This window comes from Sitophilus oryzae, unplaced genomic scaffold, assembly GCF_002938485.1.
Source record: "Sitophilus oryzae breed Bouriz unplaced genomic scaffold, Soryzae_2.0 scaffold_1394_pilon_pilon, whole genome shotgun sequence".
Taxonomy (NCBI): domain Eukaryota; kingdom Metazoa; phylum Arthropoda; class Insecta; order Coleoptera; family Curculionidae; genus Sitophilus; species Sitophilus oryzae.
The window spans coordinates 73,454-87,486 of NW_022146053.1; the positions used below are offsets into that span (position 1 = coordinate 73,454).

The following is a 14,033-nucleotide window of genomic DNA, read 5'->3' on the forward strand; positions in this document are numbered from 1 at the left end:
GCCGAGGTCGTCGGACTTAGTGCCTATGGATTTTTATCTTTGCGGAAGAATAAAGGCTCTTATTTTTAAATTGCCCCTATAATCTGGACAAGAATTAGAAGTACTTAGAGGTTATGCGAGGGTATCTTTGCCTCCTTGGCTTATAACAGGAAAAGGAAAACTGCAATTACAAATTCGTATTTAAGCATTTTTCAACTTTTTTCAAAATGGTAGAAATGACGTCAAAGAAATATTTTTTTCACAAAGTCATAATTTTTTTTTCATATTCTGAAAGAACATATTTTTTTTAAACAACTTTCATTAAAAATGTTTTTCAAAAAAAATGACTTATAATATTTTTTTTTAACGTCATTTCCACCATTTTGAAAAAAGTTGAAAAATGTTTAAATACGAAAAAATATACCTTACACACTGCCATTCAAATCCTGTCTTCGAAATTTGTATTTGAAGTTTTCCTTTTCCTGTTATAAGCCAAGGGCGGGAACACTTTTTCACTCCATGAAATTCCCACTGCATCATATTGACTAATAATATTGTTCGCCGTTTGCAACTGGTTTTTCCAAAATTCCATGAAATCAGCATTTTTTTAATTAAAGTTGCTCTTGACTTTTTGCCGTGCGGTCACGTTTGTACATTTTGGTGTAGCAAGGGGTGGTTTTGATTGTGAAGCATTTGAATTCTAAAAAATATATTAGAGTATTATTTTATTGCAGTTTCCACAAACAAAAGACAATTGGTGTAAAATAGCGTCGGAATTTAAAAGTAAATGGCAGTTTATAAATTGTGGGGAGCCCTTGACGGGAAGCATATACGCATTGTTCCGCCTCCTCATTCTGGGGCTCAATATTACAACTACAAAAACTTTTATAGCATCGTTCTATTAGCTCTTGTAAACGCAAATTATGAATTTATTTTCATCGATGTTGGGAAAAATGGTAGACATTCCGATGGAGGAATTTTCGAATACGCAGAATTTTATGATAAACTGTCAACAGGTGAGTTGTGTTTCTTCATGCTAAAGGTTTTTTTTATTAAAACGAGCTTTTTTTAGGTCAATTACATTTGCCGAATAATGATGAAACGGAGAAACATCTTAATTATGTTTTCTTAGGCATTCTTACTGGACGATAATTTTTTGAAACCGCATCCTCAAAGAGATATATATTTGGAAAATAGAATTTTTAACTACCGGTTATCCCGTGCACGCGATGTTGTTGAGAATACTTTCGGTTTACTAGCTGCACATTTCCGAGTTTTACACACAGCCATACACATTACCGATCCACGAAATATAACCTACGTAGTTTTGGCTATTTGTACTTTGCACAATTTTCTTATAAGGCGCACGACTTCGTATGCAACTCCCAGATCGTTTGATCAGGAAGATTTGGTGACTCACGAATTACAAATGGGTGAATGGCGAAATAGCAGTACCGAACCTGCCAGTTTACGAACAAGTACGCAAAAAAATGTAACAAACGCTAAAAGTAATCGCGAGAAGTACAAACATTCCGTGGCAACTTGACCGATAAGTTTCGTGTGACCGATAAGTTCCGTGGCAACTTGACATGATAAAGAAAGGAAAAGCTTAATTTATTATAACTCACCTGTTTTAATAAACTATTTTTCACGTCTGTTTCATTTTTGTTTTCTTGCACTGCAGTATCTTGAGATTCACTTTCATTATTATGCTCTTCTAATATTTGGCTTTCATTATTCTCTGCCTGTACTCCTGCCGCCTTGTCACACCCTGCCTCTAATTCGTCCGTGTCCATATTGCTTATACTAGCGGTTGGTATTTCCTGATCACTGGTAAATAGCAATAGGTCGTAATACCATAAAGTGGGTACGTAGACATCATCTACCCCTGTTCCACTTCGCATTGATTCTGCAACCCTTTTGACTTCCTTGCGAAAGGAACCTCTGAAGCTTTGAATCTTTTTTATGACATAGTCTTTATTTGCCTCAGGATAAATGGTTTTGCAGACCTCTACCAATTTCTCGTAGGCTTTATTTTTTAGATTTTTATTTGTATAGTCTTTGGACCTCACCTTCCATAGACACGGATATGATTTGTAAATTTCAATAAAATGCCTTATAAAGTCTTTCGACCAGTACCTACTATCTACCATGGCACACAAAATAAGTAATTTACTGATATCTGTAAAAATAAATTATTAAATAGTTATATAAAATTTTACAATAAACTTTACTTACTACTTATTATAATTTATTTTGTTACCCCTCAGGGGACTTGGAAGGACCTTCTAGTCCTTTCAAGTACAGGATTGACGCTCCCGAGATACCTCAGTCATGTTTGTCCCGTCTAATATGTTCAAGTCCTTTGTGTTATATATAAACCCTTAAGTCAAGTTGTTAAGCGAACCGTGGCGAGGACTGCATGGCACTTGAGGGCATCAAGTGTCACTAACGGAGCCTTTGAAGTACCTTCCCTCCCTTCAAGGAATTTAAGTGGGATTACCTTGGTAAAGGAGCACTGCCAGGATGGACCTCTTTTCTTCCTTACTCGTGGGACCAGCATCTCTCTTATTTCTAAAAATAATTTTCCCCCTTGAGGGTCTAAAAGACCCCGGATAGCAACTCCGCCGGATAGTCCGGTACTCTCGTATGATAGATTTTTTATTTTTAAACGAACAGATAACTTAACTTTTACTAATGTATCTCCTTTTCTTATTCATAAAATGCTTATATTTTCTCTAGGACTGGTTAATAACGTGAAAAAACTAAATGATGGTACCCTCCTAATTACAACTGATTCGGAAACTATCTCATCAAAATGCCTACATCTTAAAACTCTCTCTCTCTCTTTCTCTCTCTTTTGTTATCCCGCGCGCCAAATCGCACACGCCACTCAAATTATGCACAAGAAGAATTTAACGTTCTTTTCCCGCAATCAAGTCTTCACTCAAGTACGAACTGTTTTCGCACATGTCTGATTTACATCTACATTACCGTTCTTGCGCGCACGATTGGAATGCCACGTTCAGAACCCATGCGAAAGAGTTAAGTGTAAACGTACCTATTATCTTAGGTAGGTACAAAAAACGGTAAACACATTAAAAATATGATGAATAGGGAGATGTAGGAGTATTCCTTATTATAATTATACGCCTGGCGCTTATTCAACAATATAAAAAAATAAAAATAAAAATCTATAATGGTAAATTGCACAAGAATTAATGTTGTGTAGCGAAGAAGAAATTCTGGAAAACCTCATAGATCTGGGCGTAACTGAAGTCAAAAGAATATCAACCAAAAAAGATGGTATAATTACCCCAACCCCAAGCTTAATCATCACTTTCAAGCTTCACTCTCTTCCTGACCGTATAATAGCTGGATATCTTTCTATAAGAGTTCGACCGTATATCCCCCAGCCTCTAAGGTGTTTTAAGTGTCAAAAAATTTGGTCATGTGTCTTCAAAATGTTCAGCTTCTCCTGTATGTCCTTTATGTGGTAAATCTTCTCATGAGGATTTACCATGTTCCCCTCCTCCAATTTGTCCTAACTGCTCCGGTCAACATTCTCCTCGCAGCAGAGAAGGTCCGATTTACAAGCAAGAATACGAAATTTAGAAAATAAGAACAGTGGAAAAACGTCCATACTTTGAAGCTAAAAAACGTGTTAAGTCTAGTCCTCCTACGCTAACTTCTTCATTCGCTTCAGTTGCATCAAAATCCAAAATATCCTGTGGAATACAATGTAATATTGAGCCTCTCCTTCTATATCTTCACGATCCTATCACAGGGAATCTATCAAACCTTCCACACCCTTTTCTATTTCCCTCCCGCACCCTTCCTCTCCATCCCTTCCCACTTCCTCCCCCAAGCTTTACAGACCTTCCCCAAAAATTACTTCACTCAATCCTTCTAGTCTCCCCGCAACGGTTCCTCCGTCCATATCCCCACAGACATCTCATAAATCATCCAAACTACCCCTTCCATCTCCTCAGTCAGAAAGAAAAATATCAAATGCATCATCTTCATCAACTCGCTCTCGTCCCAAATCTCGTCTTTCTTGTCACTCTTCCTCTGCAGAAAGCATGGATCTAGATCCTCCTCTTCATAAGCCAAATAAACTAAGTAAAACAACATTTCATTATGCGAATTCTCCTTGAATCTTATTCTGCAAGGGAACTTCTACCTCCTTCATCTAATTGAAACTTTTAATTTAATGAAGACAATACTAAAAATTGGTAGTGTAACCAAACAATATCTTCAGATTCGATCCAAAAATAATTCAATGGAATGTTGACGGTATTATGACTCGTTATGATGATCTTAAGATTCTAATCGGTATTCACAACCCTTCTATTGTCTGCTGCCAAGAAACAAATCTATCTATAAATGATAAATTTTCCGTCAAACATTTTAATATCCATCGAGCGGATAGAATAAATGCTACCAGAGCCTCTAGCAGTTCAGCAATTTTAATTCGCAAATCCCTTTCATATTGCCACGCCCTTTCTAATTTGAAGTTCAATAAAACACAAGTTTACTTAATTAGGATGAGTTGCATAGAGGCCACTAGCTTTTTAATTTTAACAGCCGGGTGGTCGGGGTTCAAAGATATTAATAAAAGGGCGCCACGAGATTATACTCTATGAACTCGGCATAAAAAGATGTTACTATTAAGTAGACTTCAACACTAACCTCGAACTGTTGAGTGCAACTACCATGAACTTCAAATATTACTGTAATTTGTTAAACTTAAGTGACTCTAACTTAACCATGAGACTAGACTGCAAATAATACTACTAAAAATGTTTAAGTAATTTATTGAAATATTAAAAGTTAATATTTATATAAAAAAATGAATGAAAGGTAGATTGAAATATGTTAAGAAATTTTAAATCGTTAAGAATTACTAATTACAAATGCAAAATGAAAAATGTTTTAAGCTATACTAAAACTAAGACGTCATCCCCCTTAACTAAAGCTAAGTATGCTCTAAGGGCGGAATACAAATATCAAACTAAATCTAACTAATATCTAAACGATCTTACTCTAACGTAATGTCTTGACCAAGTACTTGCAAACTACTAAAACTTCCTCCGGCTTAGCTATAGTGCATAGCTACAGGGTGGCTACGACGGTGTACAGCAGCTCGATGCAATGTCACTGGAGCCCGTCAGCAAATGTACAGGCAGGTGTAGGACTTCAAAAGGTGAACATAAAAAACCCTAAATAATATTGGTTGTCTTAGAAAAGAGCCTCAATTATAGAACAAGGACTAGCACAACGTGCAAGAGGCAATTTGATTGAAAAACTTCTAGATGACCTGTCCCTTTGTCTCCTAAATAATAACGATCCAACTTTCTTAAGTTCAGCATATGGAACTTTTTCCAACATTGATATCACGATTTCCTCTCCTATCCTTTTTCCTGACCTAACCTGGCAAGTCTCCAACGACACGTATGGAAGTGACCATTTCCCTATAGTTATTCATCCCCCCAATAGTAATTCTCAAAACTCTTCCCCAAGTATTACCAGATGGAATATTAAAAAGGCTGAATGGTCTTCATATCAGTTAGCTTTCATCTCATTTATAGATGTAGACGGCCCTCCTGAACTACTTCTTTCTCGTCTGAAGAATGCCATTAACCTAGCTGCCTCTGAGACTATCCCAATAGTTAGTGTCCGTAATGGTAGGCTTCCGGTACCTTGGAAGAATGTAGAGTGCAAAGAAGACATAAAACTGCGCAAAAGTGCTTTGTCTAAATTTCGAAGCAACCCATCTTCAGCAAATTTCATCGCTTTCAAGCGTGCCAGGGCCAGAGCTAAGCTGATTATCACAAAATCTAAAACCCAGTCACTTCTTCCAAAAAACCTCTTGTCACTTCTTCATTGAAGTCAACCACTACAACGTCAGTTATTTGGAACAGTTATCGCAGAATTAAAAGTCTTCAACAGAAAAGGGTTGTTGGACTCACGACAAATGATATTTGGGTTACACTGCTGAACACTTCAGAAACACCTCGCGCACAACAAACTATTACCCAGAATTCATGAACTTCCTCCAAAGTTCTTCAATATACTTCAAAATGAATGGGACATCCTCGAGGGAACTAATAAACTTAGATCACATATGCCACTTCTTCATCTGTATCAAAATATATATTCTCTTGAACGCGGATCTTTTTGTAAAGTTGTTAGACCCTCACAGGACACTCATATCTTACCAAATCATATATTATCAGAAATGAACCCCCTCCGAAATGCACCTTATGCAATAACTTAATGTCAATGAGACACATTCTTTTTGAATGCTTACCTGTTGCCTCCCATAGGCCTAGATTCTTTAATGCTGTTACCTATGAGAATATTTTCGCGCCTTTTAACATTTCGAGGATTAATAAAGTTATGGAATTCTTAGACAGCATCAACATAACGAAAAAACTTTAATTTCTAACTTAAAGTAATTTAAAATAACCTCATATTGAGTAAAGCTTGTTATTGAGCACTAAAAACCCCCGCTGTTGGCGCGCCCTATAAATCAATACCCCCCTTCCTCTCTCTCTCTCTCTTGTATAATGTATAATTTACATGAGTGTTTATTTAGCTTGAATCATTTTGAATATGGGTAAGTTGTGTTATTTGGCGAATACATATAATATATTTATAGTCATAATCATAATACATGTTGAAGGTCTGACAAAAATTGGACTTTTCTAGCTTTACTTTTTGCAAATTCATTAACAAGATCTTCCGTATCAAGTTGGTTTAAAAAGTCAGACTCTATAGAAATGATTGCAAAATTTTCTAACCGCTCTTCGCTTACTCTAGATCCCAAATAATTTTTTATCAATTTTAATTTAGAGAATGACCTCTCTAGTGACAGACTAGGGACCTAGACAGACTAGCATTTTTAAATATCTTTAAAATTCTCAAAAACCAAAGATTTTAAACATATTTAGTCCTTATAATAAATACCTTTTTTGGGCCCAAGAATCCAAAAATGAAATAAAATGCTGGGTGTATGTATTCCATAAGAAAGAATATAACTTTGGTATGGATCTTAGTTCTGAAACACCTTGTACATTTCAGAATAATTTTAAATTGTGCACATTGCCTCCTCACATATACTCCAATAATATTTTATTTCTACATCTTTCCGTTTTCCGTTTCTACATCTTTCCGTTTTCGTAGAATCAACCAAGGCGAATGAGGTGCGCCTCCCTGTATATGTATATGCGGCACGCTTACCCGCTTCTTACTCTTCTTCCCCCCTTTACTTGTTTTTTATAAATTCGAAGGTGTTGGCGGAGTTTGGGATATTTTCTATTCTCTTCTGCCCCATAAACTTTATGGAGCAACCCTCGCCGTTCATGAGCTCTTCAATAACATTCTTGTTCAATTGCTGAACAATTCTTTTGGGGAGAAAGAGTACATTCTCCTCCAACTCAACAATCGCCGATTCTCCAAAGGGGGATTTGAACTTCTTAATGCTCAAGACCCGATGATGTATCTCAATTTCTAATTCGGTAGGATTCATTTTTTTATGTCACATCGGACCGCCGAATTTAAGTTTTCCATTTTTTTATTAAATTGTCAAAAAAAAAGAAAATGAACAGAGGAAGAACACACAGTCAACTGCGCCCCGCACTTCCCTTATCTTGTTTATTCACTATGCCGCGCAATGAAAACACGTATACGGGAGGAAAACTAAAAAAAGTTCTTTTCCACACCGTGAACACGTTTTCCCCAAATCTCGGGCATAGGTTTGGGGATCCATATAATAATGCGTGGAAATAAACAAATAAAAAATGTCCTCGTTCGGATCCGCTTCTTTTAGTTCATGACTGAACCAGCAGTATTCGCAGAATACTGCCTGTGAATCTACTACTCCAATGTAGCTTTCCACTATACATATATTTTCAAACTCGTATATGGAGCGTCTTTGGAGTAATATGGGTTCATCTTGAACCTCCTCACTATAATTACTGTGGTAGTCACTGTCACCACTATCACTCATTTTTTTCGTCTAAAACAAAAAGAAAGCGTCCAACGTCGATAATGAAACGACTAACGCTATTATTTTCATATACCACCATATATAATTCAAATCATGTTAGAAAAAAAATGTGGTAAAAAACAAAAAACCACATTCACAAACAAGGTATTTTTGTCTTAAATCATTTTCTAGTACAGGGACGCGCCAAGTATTTTCGGTTCCGTCGTGCGAAATAAGGGTATGCGCCTTTCTCCAATATTATAATATTAAGCAAAAATTTGCACTCTTCTCTCATAGTTGATCGTTGAAATTTTTGAAGAAAACTATACTTTTTAGTATTAAATTATATTATTTAGCTTGTGACAAACAAGAAGTAAACAAAACATTTAAATTATTAGTAGAATACGAAAGTATTCTATTATAACAAAACATAACATAACAAAACAAAACAAAAACAGTATCAAAGTTATAAAACATTAATATAAAATATTTAAAAAAATAAAAGAACAAAATGGCGAATACATATAATATATTTATAGTCATAATCATAATACATGTTGAAGGTATGACAAAAATTGGACTTTTCTAGCTTTACTTTTTGCAAATTCATTAACAAGATCTTCCGTATCAAGTTGGTTTAAAAAGTCAGACTCTATAGAAATGATTGCAACATTTTCTAACCGCTAGATCCCAAATAATTTTTTTGCCTAGCATTCCAAAAAAACAATTAACTTTACATTTCATTTCTTGATTTCAAATTGTTCGTGCTAAAATTCGTGCAATCTATAGAATAGCCTTCAAGGAACGGACGATTAACTCCATTTGGCAGATGAATTTCATTGTTTCCAAATTGACTGGTGCAAATTTTTGGATTTTTTTTTAATTTTGTGGTCGAACTTTCATTATCGCAGCAATGTAAATTTGATAATATAAATTCAAATCTGTCTCGAGACAAACTGCTAGCTACAACTTCGTTTTGGGTATCGTTTGAATTTTCCCAAAACAGCCGTTTTCGAGGCAAAGCCACGTATCCGCTGAGAAGTAGAATTCCAAAAAATGAGGTCATTTCTGCATAAGTGATATTACCGATCTATTTTTTTTTCAAAGCGTACTGATTACTGTACACGACAAACATGTCAATAATTTCGCTATCAAACATTTGCAAAAATAATTCAGTGAGCTGAAAATTGGGTTTGACATGATGAAATGTTGGCCAAACTACAGGATTTGGTTCTAGATCTTTGGAAACCCATTTGTAGTTTTTTTGTAAGGACGTTTTCAATAAACTTAGGGGAATATCGTCTTCATCCAAAGATTGATCTTCAGTCTGAGTCATAATTTCAGCATTTGCTCTAAGTTGGGTGCCTGGTAAATTATCGACATTCATTACTTTGAATCCTCGTCAGTTAATTCTTCACATGCATTTGTAGGGGGCTTAAGGGCTATGTTGAATTCGTTCGAATCTGGGAAAACATCATCTTCTTCTAAGCTGAAGAGAGCTCGTCTAACACTGAAAGGAAAAAGAAGACATAGTTAAAATGTCTACCTTTATGCCTAATGTCCTTAAAAAAGGACGGTTTTTTCATCTATCCACTAAAACCAACCGTATAAACAATGAAAAGTTGTTGGTTTCTGCTGATAACAAAATATTAGGTAGGGAACAACTCATTTCAGCTCGATAGAGATTGTTTACATCAAGACATATGAGATAAGATGAAGCTTCGTTTGAATTATACTCTGTTCCCATGGGTTATTATTGGCCTTACCGTAACCATTCGAACGTTGTGAAATGCCACTTCTTATTCTTTTTTTAATAAATAAAATTATATCAGTTTTTACATCAGTAAAAAGTTTCTAACTCAACTTGAGTAAGTTTAGCATATTATCAAATGCAAGACTAGGGGCCTGTATAAACTCTAAACTCTAGGGTGCCAGGGAAAAAGAGTATAAGTCAAAAAAGTTGATTTTTCAGAAATCAAATTTATTTATATGTGATTTTAAGGAATTAAATAGTTATGGCTGTTACTGCATTAACAAAATAGTTCTAACTCAACTTGAGTAAGTTTAGCATACTATCAAATGCAAGACTAGGGGCCTGTATAAACTCTTAACACTATCAAGTAGTAAACATACATAGTTTATATAAACAAACTGTAATGTACGTTATGTGTACTTTAACCACTTTAATTATAGATATTATAATTAATACACTAATAATTTTTATGTAGCTTTATTGAAGGATAGTGTAGAAGTGAGCCGTGCTCAGCACCGATGTCTATAGGTGTGGCACACTGCACACGCGCAAACTACAACCACAATAAATAATAAAATACACTAGATTATCTTCCCCCTAAAAATTAAAAAATATTCTTATAAATAAAAGTTATATAAGGTACCTCTATCTAAATCTAAATAAACATAAACGTTCTAAACTTATAATATACCTTATACCAATATAAACATAATACATATTTTAAAATAAAGTAATAAATTTCAAAACAAAGTTAGTATATAAATTGCATTAATAATGACATACTATCTTAAAAAAAAACAAGTAAATACTAAATACATATACTAACTTAACTAAATAATTATTTGTAATTTAATCTATCAACAGGCTTTACAGCTCTTTTAGGCCTATTTAAAATTGTATTAGAGTTATTAACATTATTACTAGAAACATTTTCGATATTATCTGACTCTATACTATCATTAGAAACATCATTTGACGTCCCTGCAACATTGATATTTTCTTTAGAATTTTCAGATTCACACGACTTGCTAGGTATACTACTTGGAATAAAAGGCAACGTCAAATGACGGTTCATATTAATTTTTTTAATTTGATTTGTGTGTCTCTTCCACGTTTTATCTAAATCCGGGATGGTTACAAAATAAGTACATTTTCCAACTTTTTTTAAAATTTGACCTTTAATAAAACTAGGTTTACCCGGATACTTATAATTTTGTATTAAAACTGGTTCACCTACATCAAAATTTATATTTTTTCTACCTTTAGAACACTGTATTTGCTTATTTTGTTGACTTTCGATCCTTGTCCTGACATTATTTTTGTGGGACAAAGACTTATTACTCTTATTATCATTTACAATCCTTGACCTTGGCGATACAAAAGTTGAAAAACGCGTTCTTAGGCTTCTTCCAAAAATCAAAGTTGCTGGACTAACCCCCGTAGTTGTATGTGGAGTATTTCTATAGTCAAACAAAAATCGACAAATAGCTAAATTTAAATCTCTACTGGCATTATTTGAAAAGGCCTTTTTTAATGCATTTTTAAACGTTTTTACAGCATTTTCAGTAGCTCCATTTGAAGCAGGAGAATACGGAGAGCTTGTTATGTGTTTAATATTATTATTTTTTAAAAAAATTTGAAAATCATCTGAAACAAAAGTTCTCCCATTATCTGACATAAGAACATGCAAACCAAAAGTAGCAAATAGCTTTCTTAAAGCATTTATTGTTGACACTGCATTAATATTTGACATTTCAAAAATCTATACATTTTGAATAGGCATCTACTCGTACTACTACCAAATAAAATCTGCGATCTAATTCACAGAAATCTATATGCAGTCTTTCCCAGGGACCTGACGGAACAGGCCACGGGGAAATTTCGGCACGAGCTGGTGCGTTTGAGTGAAATATGCAATTTTGGCAATTTTGAACTATATTTTCAATCTCTTTATCTAAATTTGGAAACCATATATAACCACGCGTAAAATTTTTCATTCGAACAACTCCCGTATGACTGCTATGTAATTCTTTTAAAACTTCGTTACGTAAAACTGTTGGAATAACTAATCTATGATTCCAATATAAACAATCATCACGAATATAAAAATCAAACTTTAGCATAGTAGGGCTGAAGTTCAAGATCTTTATTTTTTACGGGCCAACCTTTCTTAATAAAATTTTTAATTTTAATAAAAATATCACTAATTGAAGCCTTTTGTATATTGTCAAAATTTATTTTAAAATCTGAACAACTTGAAAAAAAGTAACAGTAATCTACGTCTAATTTATCTGCGTTTAAAAAATCGTTCTCACTTTTAGAAGGCATTCTGGACAACCAATCCGCCCTATTATTTTTACTATTAATAAATTCTATTTCATAATTTAAATTAGATAGAATTAAAGCCCATCTTCTCAATCTATTTGCTGCCAACTGTGGTATAGCTTTATTATGTCCGAAAATAGATACTAGAGGCTTATGATCTGTAATCAATTTAAATTTATTATCATAAAGATATTGATAAAATTTCAAAACATCTAAATTATAGACAAGGCTTCTCTATTTGTGAATATTTTTGTTCAGCCGTTGAGAGAGTACGCGAAGCAAAAGCTCTTCTCCAGTGGGAAACTTATGACTTAAAATTGCCCCGATTCCTACTGAAGAAGCATCTGTAGTTAGTCGAAGTTCTAAATCAGGATTATAATGAACTAATACATTATCAGACTTTAAAGTTTTTTTTAATATTTTCAAATGTTGGTTGCAAAGATCATTAGCAAATTATAAAGCGGATTTAACATTGTAGACATATTCTTAACAAATCGACCGTAGTATTTTATGCTACCTAAAAATGATTGCAACTGTTTTACATTTTTTTTATTGGAAGGATGTAATCCATTTTTATCAATAATAAAGCCTAAATACTCAATACTCTCTTTAAAAAAATTACATTTCTTATAATTTACCTTTAAACCTACCTTTTGTAAAATGCTTAACACGGTTTGTAGATTTTTAAAATGTTCTGATTTATTTTTGCCCGTTATTAAAATATCATCCTGAAATACTGCCACCCCCTTAATTGAAAAAAATAGGGACTACATTATTTTTTGAAATTTTGCTGGTGCACAAGCTACACCGAAAGTTAAGCGATTATACCTAAATAATCCCAAATGTGTTGATATTGTTAAAAGGTCTTTGTTATCATCGTCGACTTCTGTTTGCTGAAAAGCTTGCGATAAATCTAACTTGCCCCTCCGTGAAAAGTTGTTCGATAGTGGGCATTGGGTGTTGAACTACTTCAATAACAGGATTGAGAGTAACTTTGAAATATCCACATATTCTAATAATATAATAATATATAATAATAATTCCATTCTTCTTGAATACCGGGACTATGGGAGTAGCCCAGCGACTGTACTCTACTGGCGAAATAACACCTAAAAATTTAAGTCTATTAATTTCGGCTTCAACCTTGTCTTTAATAGCAAAAGGAATTGTTCTGGCCTTACACATTTTGGCACTACATTATTTTTTATATATATATTTTTTCAACACCTTTGTTAAATAAACCTAAACCCTCTGAAAAAAACTTCACTATATTGGCTAACTAAATTTTCAATAGAGTTTATATAATTATTTATTGCAATATCCAATTTTTCTTCAAATAAATTTAAAAAATCTCTGCCAAGTATAGGTGGGCCTCCATCTATACTTAATCCATATATAAATATATAATTATCTTAATCCATATATATAATAAAACCAACCGTATAAACAATGAAAAGTTGTTGGTTTCTGCTGATAACAAAATATTAGGTAGGGAACAACTCATTTCAGCTCGATAGAGATTGTTTACATCAAGATATATGAGATAAGATGAAGCTTCGTTTGAATTATACTCTGTTCCCATGGGTTATTATTGGCCTTACCGTAACCATTCGAACGTTGTGAAATGCCACTTCTTATTCCTTTTATAATAAATAAAATTATATCAGTTTTTACATCAGTAAAAAGTTCTAACTCAACTTGAGTAAGTTTAGCATACTATCAAATGCAAGACTAGGGGCCTGTATAAACTCTAAACTCTAGGGTGCCAGGGAAAAAGAGTATAAGTCAAAAAAGTTGATTTTTCAGAAATCAAATTTATTTATATGTGATTTTAAGGAATTAAATAGTTATGGCTGTTACTGCATTAACAAAATAGTTTTAACTGAACTTGAGTAAGTTTAGCTTACTATCAAATGCAAGACTAACAACATCATAAGAAACTATACAGATAAGTCCTAAGTTTGATACACAAGGTACTCTTTT

General features: G+C 33.7%; 1 protein-coding gene across 1 annotated transcript; it reads right to left on the minus strand.

Moving 5' to 3' along the window:
- Positions 1 to 360: 360 nt before the first annotated feature.
- Positions 361 to 3,785, minus strand: LOC115875704. Its single transcript, XM_030891220.1, has 3 exons — positions 2,218 to 3,785; positions 1,608 to 2,161; positions 361 to 679 (listed from the first exon to the last, which is right to left on the minus strand). Exons 2-3 carry the CDS (start codon positions 2,130 to 2,132, stop codon positions 587 to 589), a joined length of 618 nt encoding a protein of 205 aa, XP_030747080.1. The 5' UTR covers positions 2,133 to 2,161; positions 2,218 to 3,785; the 3' UTR covers positions 361 to 586.
- Between the last annotated feature and the right edge of the window lie 10,248 nt (positions 3,786 to 14,033).

Coding starts and splice junctions, on each gene's coding strand:
- LOC115875704 (XM_030891220.1), bottom strand. CDS start 2,132: ATGGTAGATAGTAGGTACTGGTCGAAAGACTTTATAAGGCATTTTATT. Junction 680..1,607: donor AAAATAGTTTATTAAAACAG/GTGAGTTATAAT, acceptor TATATTTTTTAG/AATTCAAATGCTTCACAATC.